Here is an 18,230-nt window from a genome sequence, read left to right on the forward strand (position 1 = left end):
AAACACGAAATGAAAGGCCAGGGTTTCTGGCTCCCGATTGATCCCCGATGCACGCTATCACAATGCCTACCCTCGTTAATTTTGTTACGATCTGGCAACCCGCTAGAGCTGGAAGTCCAAGATGGCGGTCCCCCGCCGATATTATTGAACATTCTCCTTAACAAAATCAGCTGATAAACACATTGATGTCATTTGCGCACTCACGGACCTGGAAATGAAACAATGCCCAACCATCCGGAATATTTTTTCTCGCAGAAAATAAAGAAGAAAATTTTCTGACAGCCTCGTAGGTGATGCAGTTCTCCACCAGATCTAACTTTGTTGATGCTCTCGTGACGTCACACTGCCTCCTGTCCGCGATCTGTCGGGATAAATTTTGTGCCTAAATGTCTCATTCTCAACGGTTATTAATAAAACAATAGTTATTAAAACCTTTCCTAGTTACCTTCTGCAAGTTCTGAATTCATTTTAGTGGTCGTTACCACACAGGTAAACACCGGGGAAATCGGGAACAATCGTATGACATCGGTCCGATGAAGGCTTTACAACTGATTCCCGCCCTATAACCCGTTCCAGAAATAGCACACGGCATATTTTGCGGCGCTATTTTTTCAACTCAATTAATTCATAAATCTTTGAAACGGCTTTTGAATGCAGATTATTTTTCAAAAAATTATGGAAAAAAGAAAAAATATCGTTTCTTAATTCAAATGTGAAAAAAATCCAATTATTCATGGTGCATTTGAGGGGATGGATACATTGGTAATTTACCGTAATTTATCTCGGGCACTGACCAATGACGTCATTCAATGACCAGTTGTTACATTCATTGTTCGCATCAATGATCTTGTTATATTAATGTGTTGTTTTGTTTACCACATGGAACTTTTTTAAAAAGCAGCAGAGACAACGTTCTCCATGTAAACATAGTTTGCATTTTATTTATAGATAATTGAAACTGTTATAATGGAATGAACTATAAGTAAAAAAAGTCCAAGAATCATTAAAGTTTGCAAAAAACGTTTGCTTCAGTTTTTCTTTCTGATACGAAAGTTATTAATTATACGAGGATATGTCTTTCTTTGAATTCAAATATCATAATTAAGATAATTACTTAAAGTAATTCATTAACTTGTAACGCGAATTCATTATGCTAACTAAAGTTGAAAAGAAAATAATAAGCAGTCATGCGTGTCAAATGTAGTAGTGTAAGATCTAAAGATAAATACGCAACATCAACACTTTCTGTTCAGTATTGCATAATATCTTATTTGAAGTTTTGAATAGACTTATCTAAAACCCCAGCAACTGTTGGAGTAGTGTTGTCGGGAACCCAAGCGTGGTCACATAACGCCGGTTAGCTTGAAAAAAGGGGGGAGGGGGAAACGCGAAAGAACCAATCATATCGGTTTTCTCCGGGTACATCCGGTTTTTTTCCCTGCAAGATTGTTTCGCGATTGTTGTAAAATTAAATAAAGTTGATATTTCAAAGAAAAACTACTTTATCATCACGGTCATTAGATTCTAACTGTTCAACAATTCGACATACGTTTCTAGAATAATGTATGCAATTTTTTCCTTAGAGAATGACATTAACATTTGTCAAAGTTACTATAGGTATGCTATGTTGTTATTTCAATGCCCTCGCTACGATTCGGATAAGGGGTCACTGGCTTCCTTGTCTAACTTAAAACCGTTAGAGCTAAAGAGATGTTTTCATTAGCCGGGCTGTATATAGCTACTAGTATTTCCATGTTCTTATGTTTGCATTAGAACATGTAACGTATAATTGTTTTAAATTTTAAAAAATAGAAAGATTGTTTACTAGGGATGATGTACTGCATACATCGCAGTTAATATAAGTAGAAAATAATATATCTTCATGTTTTAATTTTTACGTAAAAAAAAAAAAAAAAAACCGCGCGAACAAATCGCTGCCTTTGTTGAAGTTCGATCCAAACTTATTTTATCGTAAAATTACAATCGGCACAAGTTATCACAACTTAGTATGTTCTCCTCTGTATTAATACACGATACAATGTACGTGACAGAAATAACGAAAAATTAATTAAATGTGTATAGATAAAGAACTAGAATAAAAAGTACAGGAAAGGAGAGAAGGAGAAAGGAAATTGAATGTTACCTGTTACAGACTTGACCTTTACTGTCTTTAATAGAATTTTGTACAGCATGAAACATATTTTGGTTTTCCACATCATACAAATTTGAAGAACCACATTAACAGTGATATCGCCATATCTCATTACACTGTCAAATAAAGTTTGGTGTTGTTTTCTTTACAGACTACAAACAAACAGATAACGCTCTACGTTAACAATAATTTCCACACACACACACGGTGGATCATTTATCATATTAATTCTGTATAAATCATTATTCAAATTACTAGATGAATGCCGTAACTTTTTTTTGTAAAATATTTAATTTTCTTTTTTTACAAGTAAATAGGAGTTGGGTAAAGAATCGATATTTTGTTGAATTAAATGTTTTAAATTATTGTTGGATGGTTGCTCTCCGACATCACTTGCTAAATCGTTCCACAACTTTATAGCAGATGGAATTGATGTAGAATGGATATACAATTGATATAAAATCTATACTATCTCTTTTTCTCATCTTTTCTTTCTATCATATCATCTCATCTTTTCCTCCTTTTGACAAAATTATTCAAACTTATAATTGTACGTCTACGAATTACATATCTTCATGCTTATAATATAAATATATGTCACGTGCAGTATATTAATTATTTGTAATTTCATTTATGGACAAGAGTTCATAAGTTGCAAGAACTTGCCTCTCATCCTTTTATCTAATACTGATAATAAACTATGTTTGAATCAGTAGATGGAAAATAAGACGGGAAGGAACTTGCTAATCGGAATTTAAGAACAGTGCAGTTTTGAGCACTTCTCACAATGTAAGTAGTTCGTTCGCCTACCCTGGAAGAAGAAATATCAGTTAAAAAAGAAGGCGTCAAGGTGTTATGAAGCTTACACGTAAGAATACATTTTTTAGTCTTTCTTCTTTCAGTAAGCGGCTCAAGTTAGGATTCTTTGTTCTAGTGTGTTTGTACTGACACAGAGTAACCATACTTCACATGCATATTCCAATACAGGCAACACAAACGCTTTATATATTCTTAACAAAGTTTTCCTACTTATCAAAAAATTAGCATACGTAACACTGATAACTTTTTCAAACACGCTTTTTGTATCTCTGAAATATGTAGGGACCACATTGCATCTGTACTAAATATTACACCTAAGTGCCGGTGACTTTCATCACATCTCAGAAATTCACCAACAAACAAAAGCTGTGAGGATCCAGAATTAGATATTAATAACACATCTGTCTTTTTAGGATTAAATTTTGGAAGCCAATCGTCAGAGCATTGGTTTAGTTTATCTAAATCTCTATTGAGGTGCATTTCAACATCATCAAAAGAAGACGGAGAGTACATTAAAGAAGAATCATCAGCGAATAGACGAGAAATGCTATGCAAGTTATCAACAATATCGTTTATGTATATTAAAAACAAAAATGGCCCTAATACACTAGTGGAACGGCAAGCTTTTGTATACCCTACATGTGAATATTCATTTTAACAATAGCCTGTTGTTGCCTATCAGATATATATTTTTTCTCCAATTAAATAAAGCACATTTTTACCACATGTTTTCAATTGTATTAAACGACCCTTGTGCCAAACATTGTTAAACGCCTTTGATATGTCGCAAAATATTACGTTAGTGTGTTTTTTTCCTATAAGAGCAGCATATATTATGATATACTTCATACATTGTCGGAGTTATAAACATCATTTGGTGACGGATATCCCCCCCTCCCTGAACTGATCTGCTCCCGGTAACTGATCTTCTCCCGGTGATTGATCTGCTCCCGGTGACTGATCTTCTCCCGGTAATTGATCTTCTCCCGGTAATTGATCTGCTCCCGGTAACTGATCTGCTCCCGGTGACTGATCTTCTCCCGGTAACTGATCTGCTCCCGGTAACTGATCTTCTCCCGGTAACTGATCTTCTCCCGGTAACTGATCTTCTCCCGGTGACTGATCTTCTCCCGGTAATTGATCTGCTGCCGTTAACTGACCTTCTCCCGGTAACTGATCTTCTCTCGGTAACTGATCTGCTCCCGGTAACTGATCTGCTCCCGGTAACTGATCTGCCCCCGGTAACTGATCTGCTCCCGGTAACTGATATAGAAATTGTATCACAAGACACTGTTCACATTGTTTTGGAGCTTGCGAAAGACCTTCCTAATAAACACAGACAAAGGAACAAACAAATTGAACAGTAACAGGCAAACAAACAAATTGAACAGTAACAGGCAAACAAACAAATTGAACTGTAACAGGCAAAACAACTTGAACAGTAACAGGCAAACAAACAAGCATGAAACTTTTTTTCTTGTGCACGATTTACAATCAAAAATGCATACATATTTTTTTTCAAGTGTATAACGTTTTTAGATATAAGTAAATATATATGCATATGTTTTGATAAAAATATGAATCTTGGTCTTTCGATATTTTTATGATATGATTTTTAACCAGAGATATATACAGCGAATAGAATTGATTACTTTTTTAATTCTTGAAAGTGCAAAGTTTGGTTAATATTTGTCTAGAATAACAAACCAGTCGATTTCGTCGGCATAGTTAATTAAGTTTTAGGGATTATCACAGGTGGAGTACAATAAAGTGAAGGGAGGTAACTCGTACGGTCTTACTTACCGTCAACGTACTTCTATTATAAAGGGTGGTGACAACTGAATAATGTGTTGTTTTTTCTTGTTGCTGCTGCTGCTGCTGCTGCTACGGTTGGTGTTGTTGTTATTATTTGATTCTTGCCTTTTCGGAAGGGTTACCATGGTATTTTGCAATATCTTACAGTAATTTCGAGCCCTTGAACATTATTATTATTAGTAGTATTAGTATTTGCATCACAGGAACTCCGCTGGTGGATTAAATTCTATGAGATTGGCCGTCAACTACACGCCATGTTTAAACCTACCAAGTATATGACTATTGGCATGCTTAGGAATATGCACAATATCTTTGGACAAAAATATGCATTTGAAAAATACATCCAAATTCTTCCGTTTTAATTATGTACCTAATTCGCACACGCATAGTACACGCTACAGCATCGCTAGCAGGTCCGAGAAGGACGGGACAGTCGTATGGAGCCTCTATCAACATTCAAATGTGTTTTAAAAATCCATATCTACGTGTGTGTCTTCTATATACAATCCTTTCATAGATAGATATTCAGAAAATTCAAGGTTTGGCCAAAACGCGACAGAAAAGCTAATTTTTTGGTGTAATCAAACTACGTAAGAAAAAATAATTTATTTACATACGTAAGCGAAAGTGAAGAGTCGTATCAAGAGGTCACTTCAAGGTGACTTTCAATGATGTCAGTCCATTTCATTATAATCTATGTGCTCTAAATATAGACATATACAATACAGAACTCACTTGCTCCAGAATGTCATTTCAAACTGTCTACAAATTATAGGAAAGTAAACGCGACTTTCGTGACCATAACCTTTGATATAACAACCTTGGGAACTTATTGACAAAATACAAGAACGCTGCTCTATCGACCTTGACCTGTGATCAGTCGGCAATCTTGTTGAACCATAAAATATTTGTTTCTGACTGACATAACAACCAGCGAAGAGGAACATAATTTAATCTCTATGATCTTGACATTTGGTAATGCCAAATAAAACAAAATTAATTGACCTAACTTGACGTCAGATGTCGAAGACTTCAATCCGTTCGAGATATTTTAGTAATAAAACTTACCTTTTAGTGTTTAATTAATATAATACTAAAAAAAACTGCTCCCGGTAACTGATCTGCTTACCTGTAACACTTTTTTATCAATTATTTTTTCACTGTAAATTATTTTTTCTATGCTGTCTTCTCTCTTTGATCTTTGTGACCATGACCTTTGAACTTCCTACCTAGAGAACTTATTGACAAAATACAAGAACGTTGCTCTATCGAAGACACCTCGACCTTTGGTCAATTGGTTTCTTGTTCAACCATAAACATACGTCTCTCGATAAAAAAAACCCAAATGATCAATAATACATCACAGACAGACGGACGGACATCGCAATACCACTGCAAATAAGACAGCTCCTCAATTTGTTGACAGTTTTGAATTAAGAAATGATTGTCTCTCGTCAAGTAATACATGAACCAATATTGCTTTTATTCCAGAACTGTTCCTTTATATAATATAACATTTGCAATATTAACAGAAAGTTCAAACCTTTTTGGAGTGCTCCTTCCTAGGGTATAACCCCGTATTTTTCTTTGTAAGACAACATTTCCCATATTAACGAAAAGTTTAAACATTTTATGGATGTTCCTCCATACGATATAACCCCTTGTGTTATGATATAAATACAGCAACAGCGATATGATGATAAATTAACAGAGAATTAATTAACATATATGAAACAAGTTTGGAATTGAAAAAGAAATTCTTTTTCCTTTAAATGTTAAAATTTTAATGGAGATTGTAAAATAGGAACCAAGCCGGACAGTGAACACGACAAGGCTGGGTACGACATGTTTTTTTCCTCCGTGTTGTTGTGCAGCGCTGTTATATTGTTATCTTATCTAAGGAGTCCCCCTGTTACAGTGATAATACCCAAAATGTATAGTGAGGTCGTTCTCTCCTATCCATCAGTTAAGTAGCCTGCGACCATTTTCGGTCGGATCTTTCAACCCATATATATGTATACACATATAACTTCTAAGTTTATAAAACAAACCAAATTATCACCGTAGAGACAGGCCATTTATCACCAATCATGAAATGTCAGTCATCGATGACGTCATCTAAGTACGGTAAGGAATGATTAATGTGAGTTGGCCACGATGATAAAGTGTGAAGCCTGCAGGGTTAGTCCCTCTCCACACCACTCTTTCTATATAGCGACATGTTTTCAATCTCACATGTAGGTAAATTATTTTTAACATAAGAAAAAATGATAGCATTCCATGCGATAAGGTGTCGGGAAACATATATATAGGTCGTAAAAGTATTTTGGATAAAATATTAACTACGGTATCCGTAAACAGTTACTAAGATGGGGTTCCTCTAATTATGTAAATAAATACATTGAAGTTTCAATGACTTGGGCAGGAGACAATCCTTACTAACTGACTGTCACAGGTATATTTTGATATGAAGGGATACGGCCCTTGCCAGAATATGGATTACTGAAGGGAGATAACTCTTACAACCAACAATATATAAACAGGTATTCGGGAAAAGATTGTAAAATGGTTCAAGTAGAGTATCGCACAAACTGCTCAGCTTTGCACCTCGTGTGTAGAAGAGCTATCTTTCGTACCACTATGCTTTGAAGCTGACTGTCATTTTCATTAAAGCTTCGGTTCGTTCACACTGGCTAAATTTACCAGTAAAATAACAATATAACCGTGGCAGTGAGAAGAAATGATACACTAAATCCGAAACGGGGTATTGTCAAGGACTGGTAATTTGAAGCTGATAATTCGCGGATGCTTTACCTGCCACCTGCCACCGAAGCAGACAACCGCCACTATCGCCAATGCAAACAAAAATACGTATGATAATTACCAAATACGCTGAATCACACGATAGTGTACATTTGGTCTACATGTATTCATACAAGTAACTTTGATGATAATCTTGGTGTTTTCTACAAGAACTGTTATTAAATTACATTCATGTGTACATACAAGTAATGCGTTTATGAAGAAATGTTTAAAACAGTGTAAATATATCAGATATAAGTATATAAAGTGATTAGCATTAAGTGGACAAACAATATATAACAAAATATCGCTTTAATAAAAAAAAAACTTCTCGGAAAGTGTGTAAACACAAGGCTTGCAAATATTTCAACAATCATAAAACACACAGCACACATAAGAATGTTACAGCAGGAAAGTTAAATTAATGAAACAAATAAAGAACTGACGAAGCACATTATTAATCCATCTTCTGAAATTAATTAAAAGGTATGGGACATTATTAAAAGTTACCACCAATAAAGTCTGTTTCGGTATTAATGAATTAGGTGGTGAATATACGTCATTGCGTGTTTGAACAAATGCATCAGCATTACAAATAAAGACATCCGGGAAACCGGAGAATTACCGCCATTTGCCGCTGCTTTCGTATTGACGTCAGCGTTTTGGAGGTACCCAAGTTCGTTAACACACACTTTCCATATAAAGAAGTTGTCGCCGCTTGCACCCGTCAAATCCATGTTACCGGTCATCCAACGTTGTACAGCCGGGGCCGTAAACCAGATACATCCATTTTCGTCAATTCCAAGTGTGTCAATCCACTGCATAGTGTCGTCATTTCTGACAACTTCTTCTTGCGTTTGCATGATGACGTCACCTTCGGCCACATCTTGATCCATTCGATCTTTCTCCATGTCCCATCTCCATAAAGCATTAACTGACAAAGCCGGGAAATAGATTCTTCCAGCTTGTGTAGCCAGCATACCATCCGATTGAGTAAACTTGTCACCTACTTTCCTTATTTCCGGATATGACGTGGCGGTGCTGCTTTCACGTTTGCGCAAAAGCGATGTTGGAATTTGATGAAGTCCAACACCTGCTACTGGTCCAAAATACACGTAATTAAAATCCGGCGAGATGGCTATTCCGTTAATTCCGAGAACTCCCACCGATAGGCTAATATTACCAACAGTAATATTACCGGCAGTTGGGCTTTCTGGTGACATCGACGGAAGATCCTGAATAAAGTATGAAGTGTTCTGTTTTCGGTCATACACAACGATCTTAAAATCGAAAGTGTCCGTGATGTAAGCAAATCTAGCCTCTCCATCAACGTAATCCAAAACAATGTCGTTCAGAAAGGTAGTAGTTGGATTTACGACATTTGCCGGAAATTCGTAGTTAAGAACAGTGACATTCTTGTTGAGATCGTAAATGACAAGCTTTGGCGGGCACAGATTCTGAGGAAGCTGAGACCCGGTGGAAGCCGGGAAAATATTAATACGCCCCGTGTCTATAATCCACATAAAACCCGTGTTTGGATCAATCTCCATACTCTGTATGAATTTGAACGTGTTACAATTGCCAGAAACACTCTGCATTTCCCAACTAGGGTAAGGCTGGAGAAAAGGTTTGCCATTTTTCTCGATAACAACATTTAGTGTAGATGGTACACCTAATCTCCATCTTGGAACGTTGATATACGTTTTCCCCTTGTAGATCTTGATTCCTGTAAACGGATTATTTTCAGGAATATATCTGTTATCATCAATATAATCTTGCTTTTGGTCCTCGCTTCTCCAATCGAACTCCAAAATTGACCAGCTATAAACTACTTCCGGTGTACCGACAGCAGCATTGCAGCTTTTCATAAACGAAAAACAGGCGATAGCGCAGACACACAGAAGCAGGTACATGGCGATGTCTGTATGAGGAGATACAATACTAGTGCACGAGTGAAGGGTCGTTTATATATGCCCGAAACGTCCGTTTATCTGGTATTCCTTAAGGCCTGTTCATTAAGGTAGATCCGGGAGGGGGATTGTTAATCAATGTAAGAGAACAAACAAACCACATCCTATTGAATTTTAACAGTGGCGTTTTATGTACTGAGGTACCTTGACAAACCCCATGCCATAACATGATGTGATACTTTCAATTTTTGCCTCGTCATTTGCGTTATCTGCTCTCTATATTTCCTTTTTTTCATATCCGGTGATGAAGAGCGAAATGACACGAAATCAGTCAGGTTAACACTAGATAGTAAACCAACATAACCATGTTACGTTGTTTATGCCATAGAGAAGAAAATATGTGGAAACTTGAAAAAAGATACCACAATTTTTTCCAAAACAGAAATACATAGGAATTTATCAAATATTGATGTCTTTACCGAGACATGTGTATTTGTTATTGTAGTAATATTTTGGACATACTAACACGATCTACAGCAACAAATCGCCTAGCCAAGAAATTCCAGTGTTCCTATCCATTATTTCACCACGACACCCCCAAAATATGTGTGTGAGTGTGTGTGTGTGTGTGTGTGTTCTTAAGCATGTGTTTATGTGAAGATTGCATTGATGAGTGATTCAGTAACAATGCCTGGAGAAAAGTTGACTATACTGGAAAATTTACAAGATACGAGATGACAGGTAAGCTGTCCACCAGGTAATACCTGACGGTAACAATCACACCGGTAACATGTATTGCACAGTCTATCATCGGCGTCAGTGGTTGCAATGAACTAGATGACCATTTCTGTGGTCGATCAAGGGAAGGTCCATATATGGAGTATTTAGTTCACCATACTCTATCCGTGGATCATATCCCAGAATTCCGTCAAATTAACCAGTCTTTGTATTGTGTATATTCGTTATAAACAATGATGTTTTCTTCACAAAATGGCTTGCCTTGAAGGAGTGACTAAGTATTGTACAGCCTGCCTTGCCTAATCGAAACAGTGGTCTAAATTTGAATTCTTTCCTCCTTTTCTATTTTTAGTTTTCAGTTTTAAGCGTCCGACTAAGTTAATAAAGATATTTATACTGTTCTCTAGCCGCGACATACCAAAAATAACTAAAATTACATTTTGAATGGGAGGCAAGAATGCTATTTTGCCCGTTGTCAGTATATTGTGAGCAGCTAGCGTGTCTAGATTATTTCAGTGTGACTGCACTATGAAATAGCACATGAGTGGCAACATCGTTTACTGACACCGTCTTACGTTACTCTGGATTCTACCAGTACGTAAGATCCCTAACAAACAAATTGTACCTAAAAGTCTTTTGTTAACACACAATAGCATTTCATTTAAGACTAAATGAGCACTGTTTGTGGTGTTTAAGGCTGAAACATAGCTTTTAGATTCATCAGTAACATGACCCGAATCAACATACCGTAAACTCATAAATTATATGTGGGGATTTATTTCCACTAAATCACGAGTTTATATGTCCACGCAATGATAAAAAGGTAAAAGTAATGCCTTGGATTATTGCATTGGTTGATTTCGTGAACAAAAGTGCCAATAAAAAAGCATATTTTCGGACAACCACGAAATATAAAATTATAGAATATTTCAATATAGAATACTTTAATAAGTGAAGTTTTAATCCATGCAGAATACTATCAATGTAAAAAGTGTTTTTATCGGTTGGTCAATATTCGCTATACAACAAAAATAATGAAAAGGGGGTGTTTTTTCACCATGAAACGGACAACTTTTTTCTGCGGAAATCATCACATCCTCAAAAACAGGAAATCAGAACGACTCGGACTTACAGCGGTAATGTTTCAATTCGTAAACTGAATTATTCAATTTTCAGCCCGATCTCGCTTACAGCTCTTATCCTGTTTTGTAGGCTAAACGTACTCAGTACGTACAGCCTATTGCGACGGCCTTTCAGACAAAATTTACCGATCCTGGCCTTCTCATTGGCTGAAATATCGAAAAGAGTTAGAGCCCTCTAGCGGCAATTTTCTGCGTAAATAATGCCGCGATCTTTTAAATCGCTATTTTAAAAGCATCCACAATAAGTTTATTTTTTGATAACAATACGATTACTATATATTTCAAAAAAGAAGCACAGTGTGGTTGAACTATTGATAAATTTTGAACAATATATTTTACGGAATTTGCTCACGGACATCCCCGACCTGTGCTGTTGAAGAAGATCGAGCTGACGTGATTCTTATCGCCTGCTGTGAATATTTCTAGAAAACAACCATATTAACCGTAAGCAGAGATACGTCTCTGCCGTAAGTTCAAAGTTTATTGTAACTGCGTGACTTGATTTACAGTGTATTTACTGTATGGCGGCTTATGAATCCTTCTCGACATGACGTAAGCGTACAGACCACTATACGTGCGAGTTGGCGCCATGGTAAGAAGCTAGTCTAGGGGCTTGGTTTGAATTATTAACTAATAATTTTTGCATTCCAAAGTGTAGGAGTATGGGGAAAGTAATATAGCTTAGCGGTTATTTGTGAACATTTTTCAATGCGTTTAGCCTCTCAGTACTTTCAGTACTTTGATTTATGTTCGATATCGTTCAGAAAAAAGGGTTAAATAAAGTTATTTTAAACCACGTTCTCAGTGGGGCTTCTTTAACTCGTCTGTTGTATGATATTTCAAATATTTTACGGTGGTATTAAGGCAGGAAAGATAGTCCTCCCGTTGAAATTAGCTACTTTAAACTTTAAAACATGTTTTATTGATTGATTACGATGTTCTTTGTAAATGCATGAAAGGACCCGGATGTATCTTTAATCAGCTCCATTTGATTTCGTGGATTGATACAACCCCATCAATCTTATCTGACAGTTCTTGGGCATACGAATTCATAGATTAGGAGCACCGACGATATCAATGAAAATAAATCACCTCCAAAAATGATGTTTTTATACTCGACGATTATGATTAAACAAAACAAAGTTGAGCGTCAAAAATATGATATAAAGTTGCTGTGCTTGAGCCAGTCAACTATTGAAATAACAGTTCAGGTTGAAATTGTATGATTCACACATCTTGGTCAAAGACCGGAAACGATTTTAAATATTGCATTACTGATTAGAAATCGTCACTATTTGTCACCCTTAGTCTAGATCCGGTAGGACATCGCAACCGATCGGCTCAAGGCTTTGATTTTGTCTCCTGGTAATGACACAGCGAGGTACCCCACTAAAATAGTCGTGATGTAATTGTTAAATATAGACACACTTTAAATGAACTAACAACACAAACAGAGATTATCTCGAGTTAGTTTTACGTCGATAAAATACAAGACAGCTAGAATCCTTTAGACACAGTTCAGTGACGGATACAAAAACCTTAAAAGTAGAGATGCAACACTTGAATAGACAAGCAGGATGTTATCTTAACAGTCTGGCTGACATCAAAATCACGATAATCATGCCGCGTTCGGACTTCCTTATTTCCTTTTCTATTGGAAAGTGCTGGTAAGCATTGAGGGTACCAAGGCACCCTCAAATTTGAAAATTACCTCTAGTTTCCCCTTTCTCTTCATAAGATGACACATTATGAAAATTGCTCATTGCTCTCAGCTTCCATGATTTTTTCTTTTGATGTGTAAATGGAAATGTTAGATATCTTGTGGGTAGGAATTCTTGGTTACCAGCAATTTTGCAAGCAATATTGTTTGTCGCCTTAACATTGTGTCATTGAAAAAACTGAAATAAATATGTTGCCCCTATGGCAACACTTGGCACATTGACTTTGCTCTCATATCTGCTCTTCATTTCTGTGCTTTTCACTCTTAAGTGTTTTTCTTGACAATCCATGCATCTAGTTTTGAAAAAAAATATCGTATCTATATTATTATAAACATGATTCAATTGGTGTGATAGTTAGAGAATTAATTAATGCTTCCTCGTGCATGATATGTGATTTCAGTGTGATTGCGTTATGAAGCGTGAATCACTGATCAATTTATCTGTAGACACTTGTCTTCAAGTGAACACGATTGCATGTTGCGAGGACGAAGAAAAACTACCAACATGCGAAATATGTTAGAAATACACAATTTTATATTGGATAATAATCATTCCCTTGACTGAACGTGCTCTATTGTATCGTGTTCTGATTGGATGAAAACTCTGGTGTTAAGGTAGTAAAGTCGAAAGACAAAGTAGAAATATATTTCATCATGTCAAACGATACTGTGAAATATTTACAACAGGTTAGATTTTCTTGGTTTTTCAAGCAATGACTTTTTTGTCGATACTTGATTTCGATGATATATATAGTGGCTCAAAAATTATCTAATTTTAAAAATTCGCGATTGCATGTATTCCTGAATTAACGTACCCACGAAATCAGCGAAAATATAATCTCGCGAAATCAATGATTTTACAGTAACAATGTTTACGTAACATATAGCCTATGCCACATCAGATGGGGACATCAAACAAAGTGACCTACGTTCGGTTTACGACAGGGAAAATAAATAGCGCGTGTTCGAATTTTCCTTAAACGTTCCCGGCTCTTCACGGACATATGGTCCCTCCTTCAGAAGAATTTCTGTTTGCATTACAAACACTTCATCAAAGAATAGTTACCTATACCCGGATAAATTTAAAGTATCTGTATATATCATAGTCAAGTGTTTTCGGTTCTCTGTCTCTATGAGGTGAGCATCATTGAAACTCATCCGGGTTTTTTCACTATGACTCTACTAAGAAACGAATTGTAAAACTTAATGAACCCACGTTTAAAAATACTTCCAAGTAAATATTTGGAATTAAACGTCCGGGTCATAAAGATGGCTTACACTATATAAAGTGGTGATTGGTGCAAGTGAATTAAAGCTAGACAACAGGAGGTACATTAGATTTTTTTTTCTTATTTTAAGAATTCGTTTCATTTTCTCAGTATTTTTATTCTCACAATGTCTAGTCTGAAAGAGGTGTGGAGGTGAAAAGTAGATAGGTCGGAAAAGCGACCGTTAAACCAGAGCATGCTGGAATAGAGGGCTACATTAGTGCATATTGTCGACAAATTTGATCTGCAATGCCAAGTGTTTACCTCAGGTAAACATCCGAGGGCGCGGTTCGATGCTCCCTTGAGGCTGAGAAAAGAACCGGGGTATACTGTCGTGTTTGTTTCTTTTGGCAAGCAACTTTACCCTGCTTGCTTTAGACAACACCCGATGGGCCTCTCATATGTTGTTCATTGATTCTGGCTGTTCACGGGACAATAAACCAAATAAACAATCAAGTGTTCTTAACATCTGTTGTAAAAGTTATACTTTTAGACGCATCAAAGGGTCTATTGACAATTAATTAGTGTTCGCTTGAGAAGAGGGTGTGTTATCAAATCATGTGGAATATGGAGGGTATCAAGTAGACACCTGTAGATAAAATGGCCACCAGTGTTCCTAGGGGAGACAATATCTGATTCACTAGATTTTATAAGTAATTATTTTTATAAGAATAGTAAAAACAAACGCTCAGTTTCGGACAGTCATAGAGAAGGTTGGTTCGCTCACATACCTATACATACGCTACCATTCAAGACAACTCTGAAATTTTAAACTTATTCAGTGTTGGTTGTCGTGGGTTATGTAATAATCCGCATTCGGATTTGCACTTGGATATCACATGCAACAATTTTTTATTCTTCTACAAATGCATGTCACGTAAGACTCATATCCGGGTAGATCTGATAATGCATTTCTGTTTAAATTCCTGGAGTATTTAGGAGGAACAGTCTAGTGTTTTTTTATTAAATGCTTTTTCTTAAGTCAGGTCCCCCTTTTAGAAATATCTAACACCCACAACTGATGAGATTGGTTGAATTATGAGCCAAAGAAAACTCTCTGTCAATGTTTCGGTATTTGCGCAGGTTTTATCTTTAATTTCTAGTCCCTCATACAGGGTGCTATTTGTACCTCTAGATAAGTATATTTCCTTATTTGGAATACAGTTTAGCGATTACTTCAATCACGTTGAAATGTGTTATTCTGTTTGGGTCTTGCATATTATCCTACTATTTCAAATCAAAAACAATCAAAGTCTGCTTTAGACCATGGAGGAGATGATTCAATGTACTAAGTTTCGCTATTGAGTGTAGTAGATCTGTCTTAGTCTCTTCAATGCCATCTTGGTACAAGACATCAAAGAAACCATACTTGATCTACAGCAAGTGTTCCATTATAAGTTGGATCTAACGACATTGAGTTAGATACATCAGGGATATTTTTCCTCGTCTCCTACACGGACAACTGCAGATACCGTTATTGATTAATAAGTAACAATGTAATGACGTCACTCTCGACAGAAAACAAAATCCTTTGAATTTAAATGCTGTTTCTAATTTATCAGAATAAATGTAAAAAAATAATAGAATTTGTAAGTTTTTATACATGATCGAATTTTTTTTTTAATCTATCATCATTCGGTGAAGTTCTTTTTTGTTGATGATAAAGGCATACAACAGACACCAATTAGATAATTATGACGAAAGGAAACTAAATATTTGTTTAGAAGACTAAACACTTTTCACATAAATAGGAACATGGTCTTATTGTTGTAAACACATATATAGAAAATGTCATACGTGGCATGTTTAATTTTGATATCGACCTCTTTGAATAAATGAACTTTTAAATGTTAACAAAGATTTATTGGTTTGTGAATGACATGGTCAATACAACCAGTAATGACACAAGAACTGTATCACACCCTGTATTATCGGTGTGTCCGTTGGAAATATTTTCTTTTGTCCGCGATACAGCGCCTGAGAGATATCCGTTTTCTCCTACTGGTATTTTCCAAATATACATATTAGTTTGTGTTAGATTTCTTCTTCTTGTGAAGAACAAGTCCAAACTGTTAGCAACCAGCCAAAGATTCTGGCGGTCGTCCATGGCGAAGGTGTCGACCCATCGAAGACTACTATTGTTGGAAATGACTAGCTTTTGATTAAATGGGTTGATCTTATCCTGACCTACTGACCACTTATATACTGCATTCTTGGTCAAGCCTCCGTAGTACAAACCCTTATCTGTAAACACCATACCATCACTGAGGTCAGTTTTTCGGCCAACGTTTTCAACAGAAAAGACTGACGATGGATCTCTAAGTATTGTCGTTGACACCCTATATAGCGTGTAACCATTCAATGCGCAGAAGTAAAGGAAGCGGAAGTCAGAACTCATAGCTATTCCATCAATCGAAGCCCTCGTTGTCACAAAACTGTTCCCGATCTTTATTATCTCGGTTCCCGGTTCGAATCCCATTGAGGGATGTTTAAAAAAGTATGACCTATCACGTATAAAGTCATATACATACAATCTGGCGTCGGAAGTGTCCGTGATATATGCAAATGAGGCAGCGCCATTTACGTAATCCAAAACGATATCGTTCATAAAATTAGACGTTCTTGAAACAACATTATCGGGAAACCTGTGCACGTGGACGAGTTGGTCGTTTCGAATGTCGTAAATGACCAATTTAGCCTGACAAAGGTCTCGTGGCTGACCAGTGAGGCGATCGATCCGTCCAGAATCTATTATCCACATGTATCCAGTATTTGGGTCAATCTCCATGCTTTGGACATACTGAAGCGCGTCACAATCCCCGACCGTTTGCATCTTCCAATTTGGGTATGGTTCTAAAATGTGTTCATCCGTATCAACTTGATTATTGATTACTTTGTTGAGCGTCGATGGGATCCCTGGTTTCCATCTTGGCACGGTCACATAAACGCTTCCATCCAATACTTTCACTCCAGTAATGATATTATTTTCCGCAATGAATCGCTTGTCAGTGATGAACTGTTGTTTGGTAGTGTCATTTGGCCATGAGTAATCTAAGGATTTCCATTGATAAACAACCTCTGCTTGTTCAGTCATCACACACTGCAAATGGAACAGAATGAAGATAGAGAACACGGAGGAAAGAGACTCCATGATGATCCGTCTTGTCTTTGCGCACGATATTGTTACACGATGGAGCTGTATGATCTCGATGCCTTACACGAGTTTATAATTTCCATGTGACTTGTTGTCCATGGAAACCATGGACTCTAAGTACTCTCACCAGTACGATATTAATGTTTACACATACAACACTATCACAGCCCCTGGGTCGACCTCACGTGATATTTTATACCTACAAAATGCAGTACAAAATTGCAATTAATGTTGACGAGGAGACTTTCTTTTAAGAAATATTCACATGACCATGTCGAGTCAAATATTTTATATCTTGTAAATAAAATTCATAACATAAACTTACAGGGCGGTTGGCAACCAATTAAGAACAGTTCTATTGCCTAAGGTCATGCTATCTGTGACATACCACCACTATCACCTAGTAATCTGACTTCCATTCAGTACTAATATCAACCTATTGAAAGGAATGAGATATAGTAATTGATGTATAAAGTTTGATGGAATGAAGTCTTGATTTGAAATATACATAATATACATTAACAAGGTTTTATTCAGTCACTCTGATACACGCGTGTAACAAGAGGTCACATACATATAATTTACATGATACGTGGCGTATAACAGGTACAATTACAACAATTTCTGTAAATGATAGTAATAATTACTAACTATTGCATTTATGTATTAACAATCTAGTACTTAAATTTGAACACTTAAATCAACAATTT

At 36.3% G+C, this 18,230-nt stretch overlaps 3 protein-coding genes across 3 annotated transcripts in view; all 3 read right to left on the reverse strand.

The window, feature by feature from the left end:
- Positions 1-264, reverse strand: part of LOC132547193 (serine/threonine-protein kinase tousled-like 2) — a 45,601-nt gene extending 45,337 nt beyond the window's left edge. The window contains exon 1 of the mRNA XM_060210955.1: positions 71-264. Within this exon, the coding sequence (XP_060066938.1) occupies positions 71-152 (82 nt within the window). The 5' untranslated portion in view covers positions 153-264. The remainder of the gene's footprint in view (positions 1-70) is intronic.
- A 3,577-nt stretch (positions 265-3,841) lies between these two features.
- On the reverse strand, positions 3,842-9,501 carry LOC132547215 (protein yellow-like). Its single transcript, XM_060210979.1, has 2 exons — positions 8,182-9,501; positions 3,842-4,297 (listed from the first exon to the last, which is right to left on the reverse strand). Exons 1-2 carry the CDS (start codon positions 9,499-9,501, stop codon positions 3,842-3,844), a joined length of 1,776 nt encoding a protein of 591 aa, XP_060066962.1.
- A 6,726-nt stretch (positions 9,502-16,227) lies between these two features.
- LOC132547216 (protein yellow-like) lies at positions 16,228-17,517 on the reverse strand. The gene has a single exon (XM_060210980.1). It carries the CDS (start codon positions 17,515-17,517, stop codon positions 16,228-16,230), a length of 1,290 nt encoding a protein of 429 aa, XP_060066963.1.
- Positions 17,518-18,230: the final 713 nt, after the last annotated feature.

Source organism: Ylistrum balloti, unplaced genomic scaffold (genome assembly GCF_031769215.1).
Source record: "Ylistrum balloti isolate Yb309-2 unplaced genomic scaffold, AGI_CSIRO_Ybal_v1 Utg369938, whole genome shotgun sequence".
Taxonomy (NCBI): domain Eukaryota; kingdom Metazoa; phylum Mollusca; class Bivalvia; order Pectinida; family Pectinidae; genus Ylistrum; species Ylistrum balloti.

Coding starts and splice junctions, on each gene's coding strand:
- LOC132547216 (XM_060210980.1), bottom strand. CDS start 17,517: ATGGAGTCTCTTTCCTCCGTGTTCTCTATCTTCATTCTGTTCCATTTG.
- LOC132547215 (XM_060210979.1), bottom strand. CDS start 9,501: ATGTACCTGCTTCTGTGTGTCTGCGCTATCGCCTGTTTTTCGTTTATG. Junction 4,298..8,181: donor TTTCCCGGATGTCTTTATTT/GTAATGCTGATG, acceptor TGTGTTTATTAG/GAAGGTCTTTCGCAAGCTCC.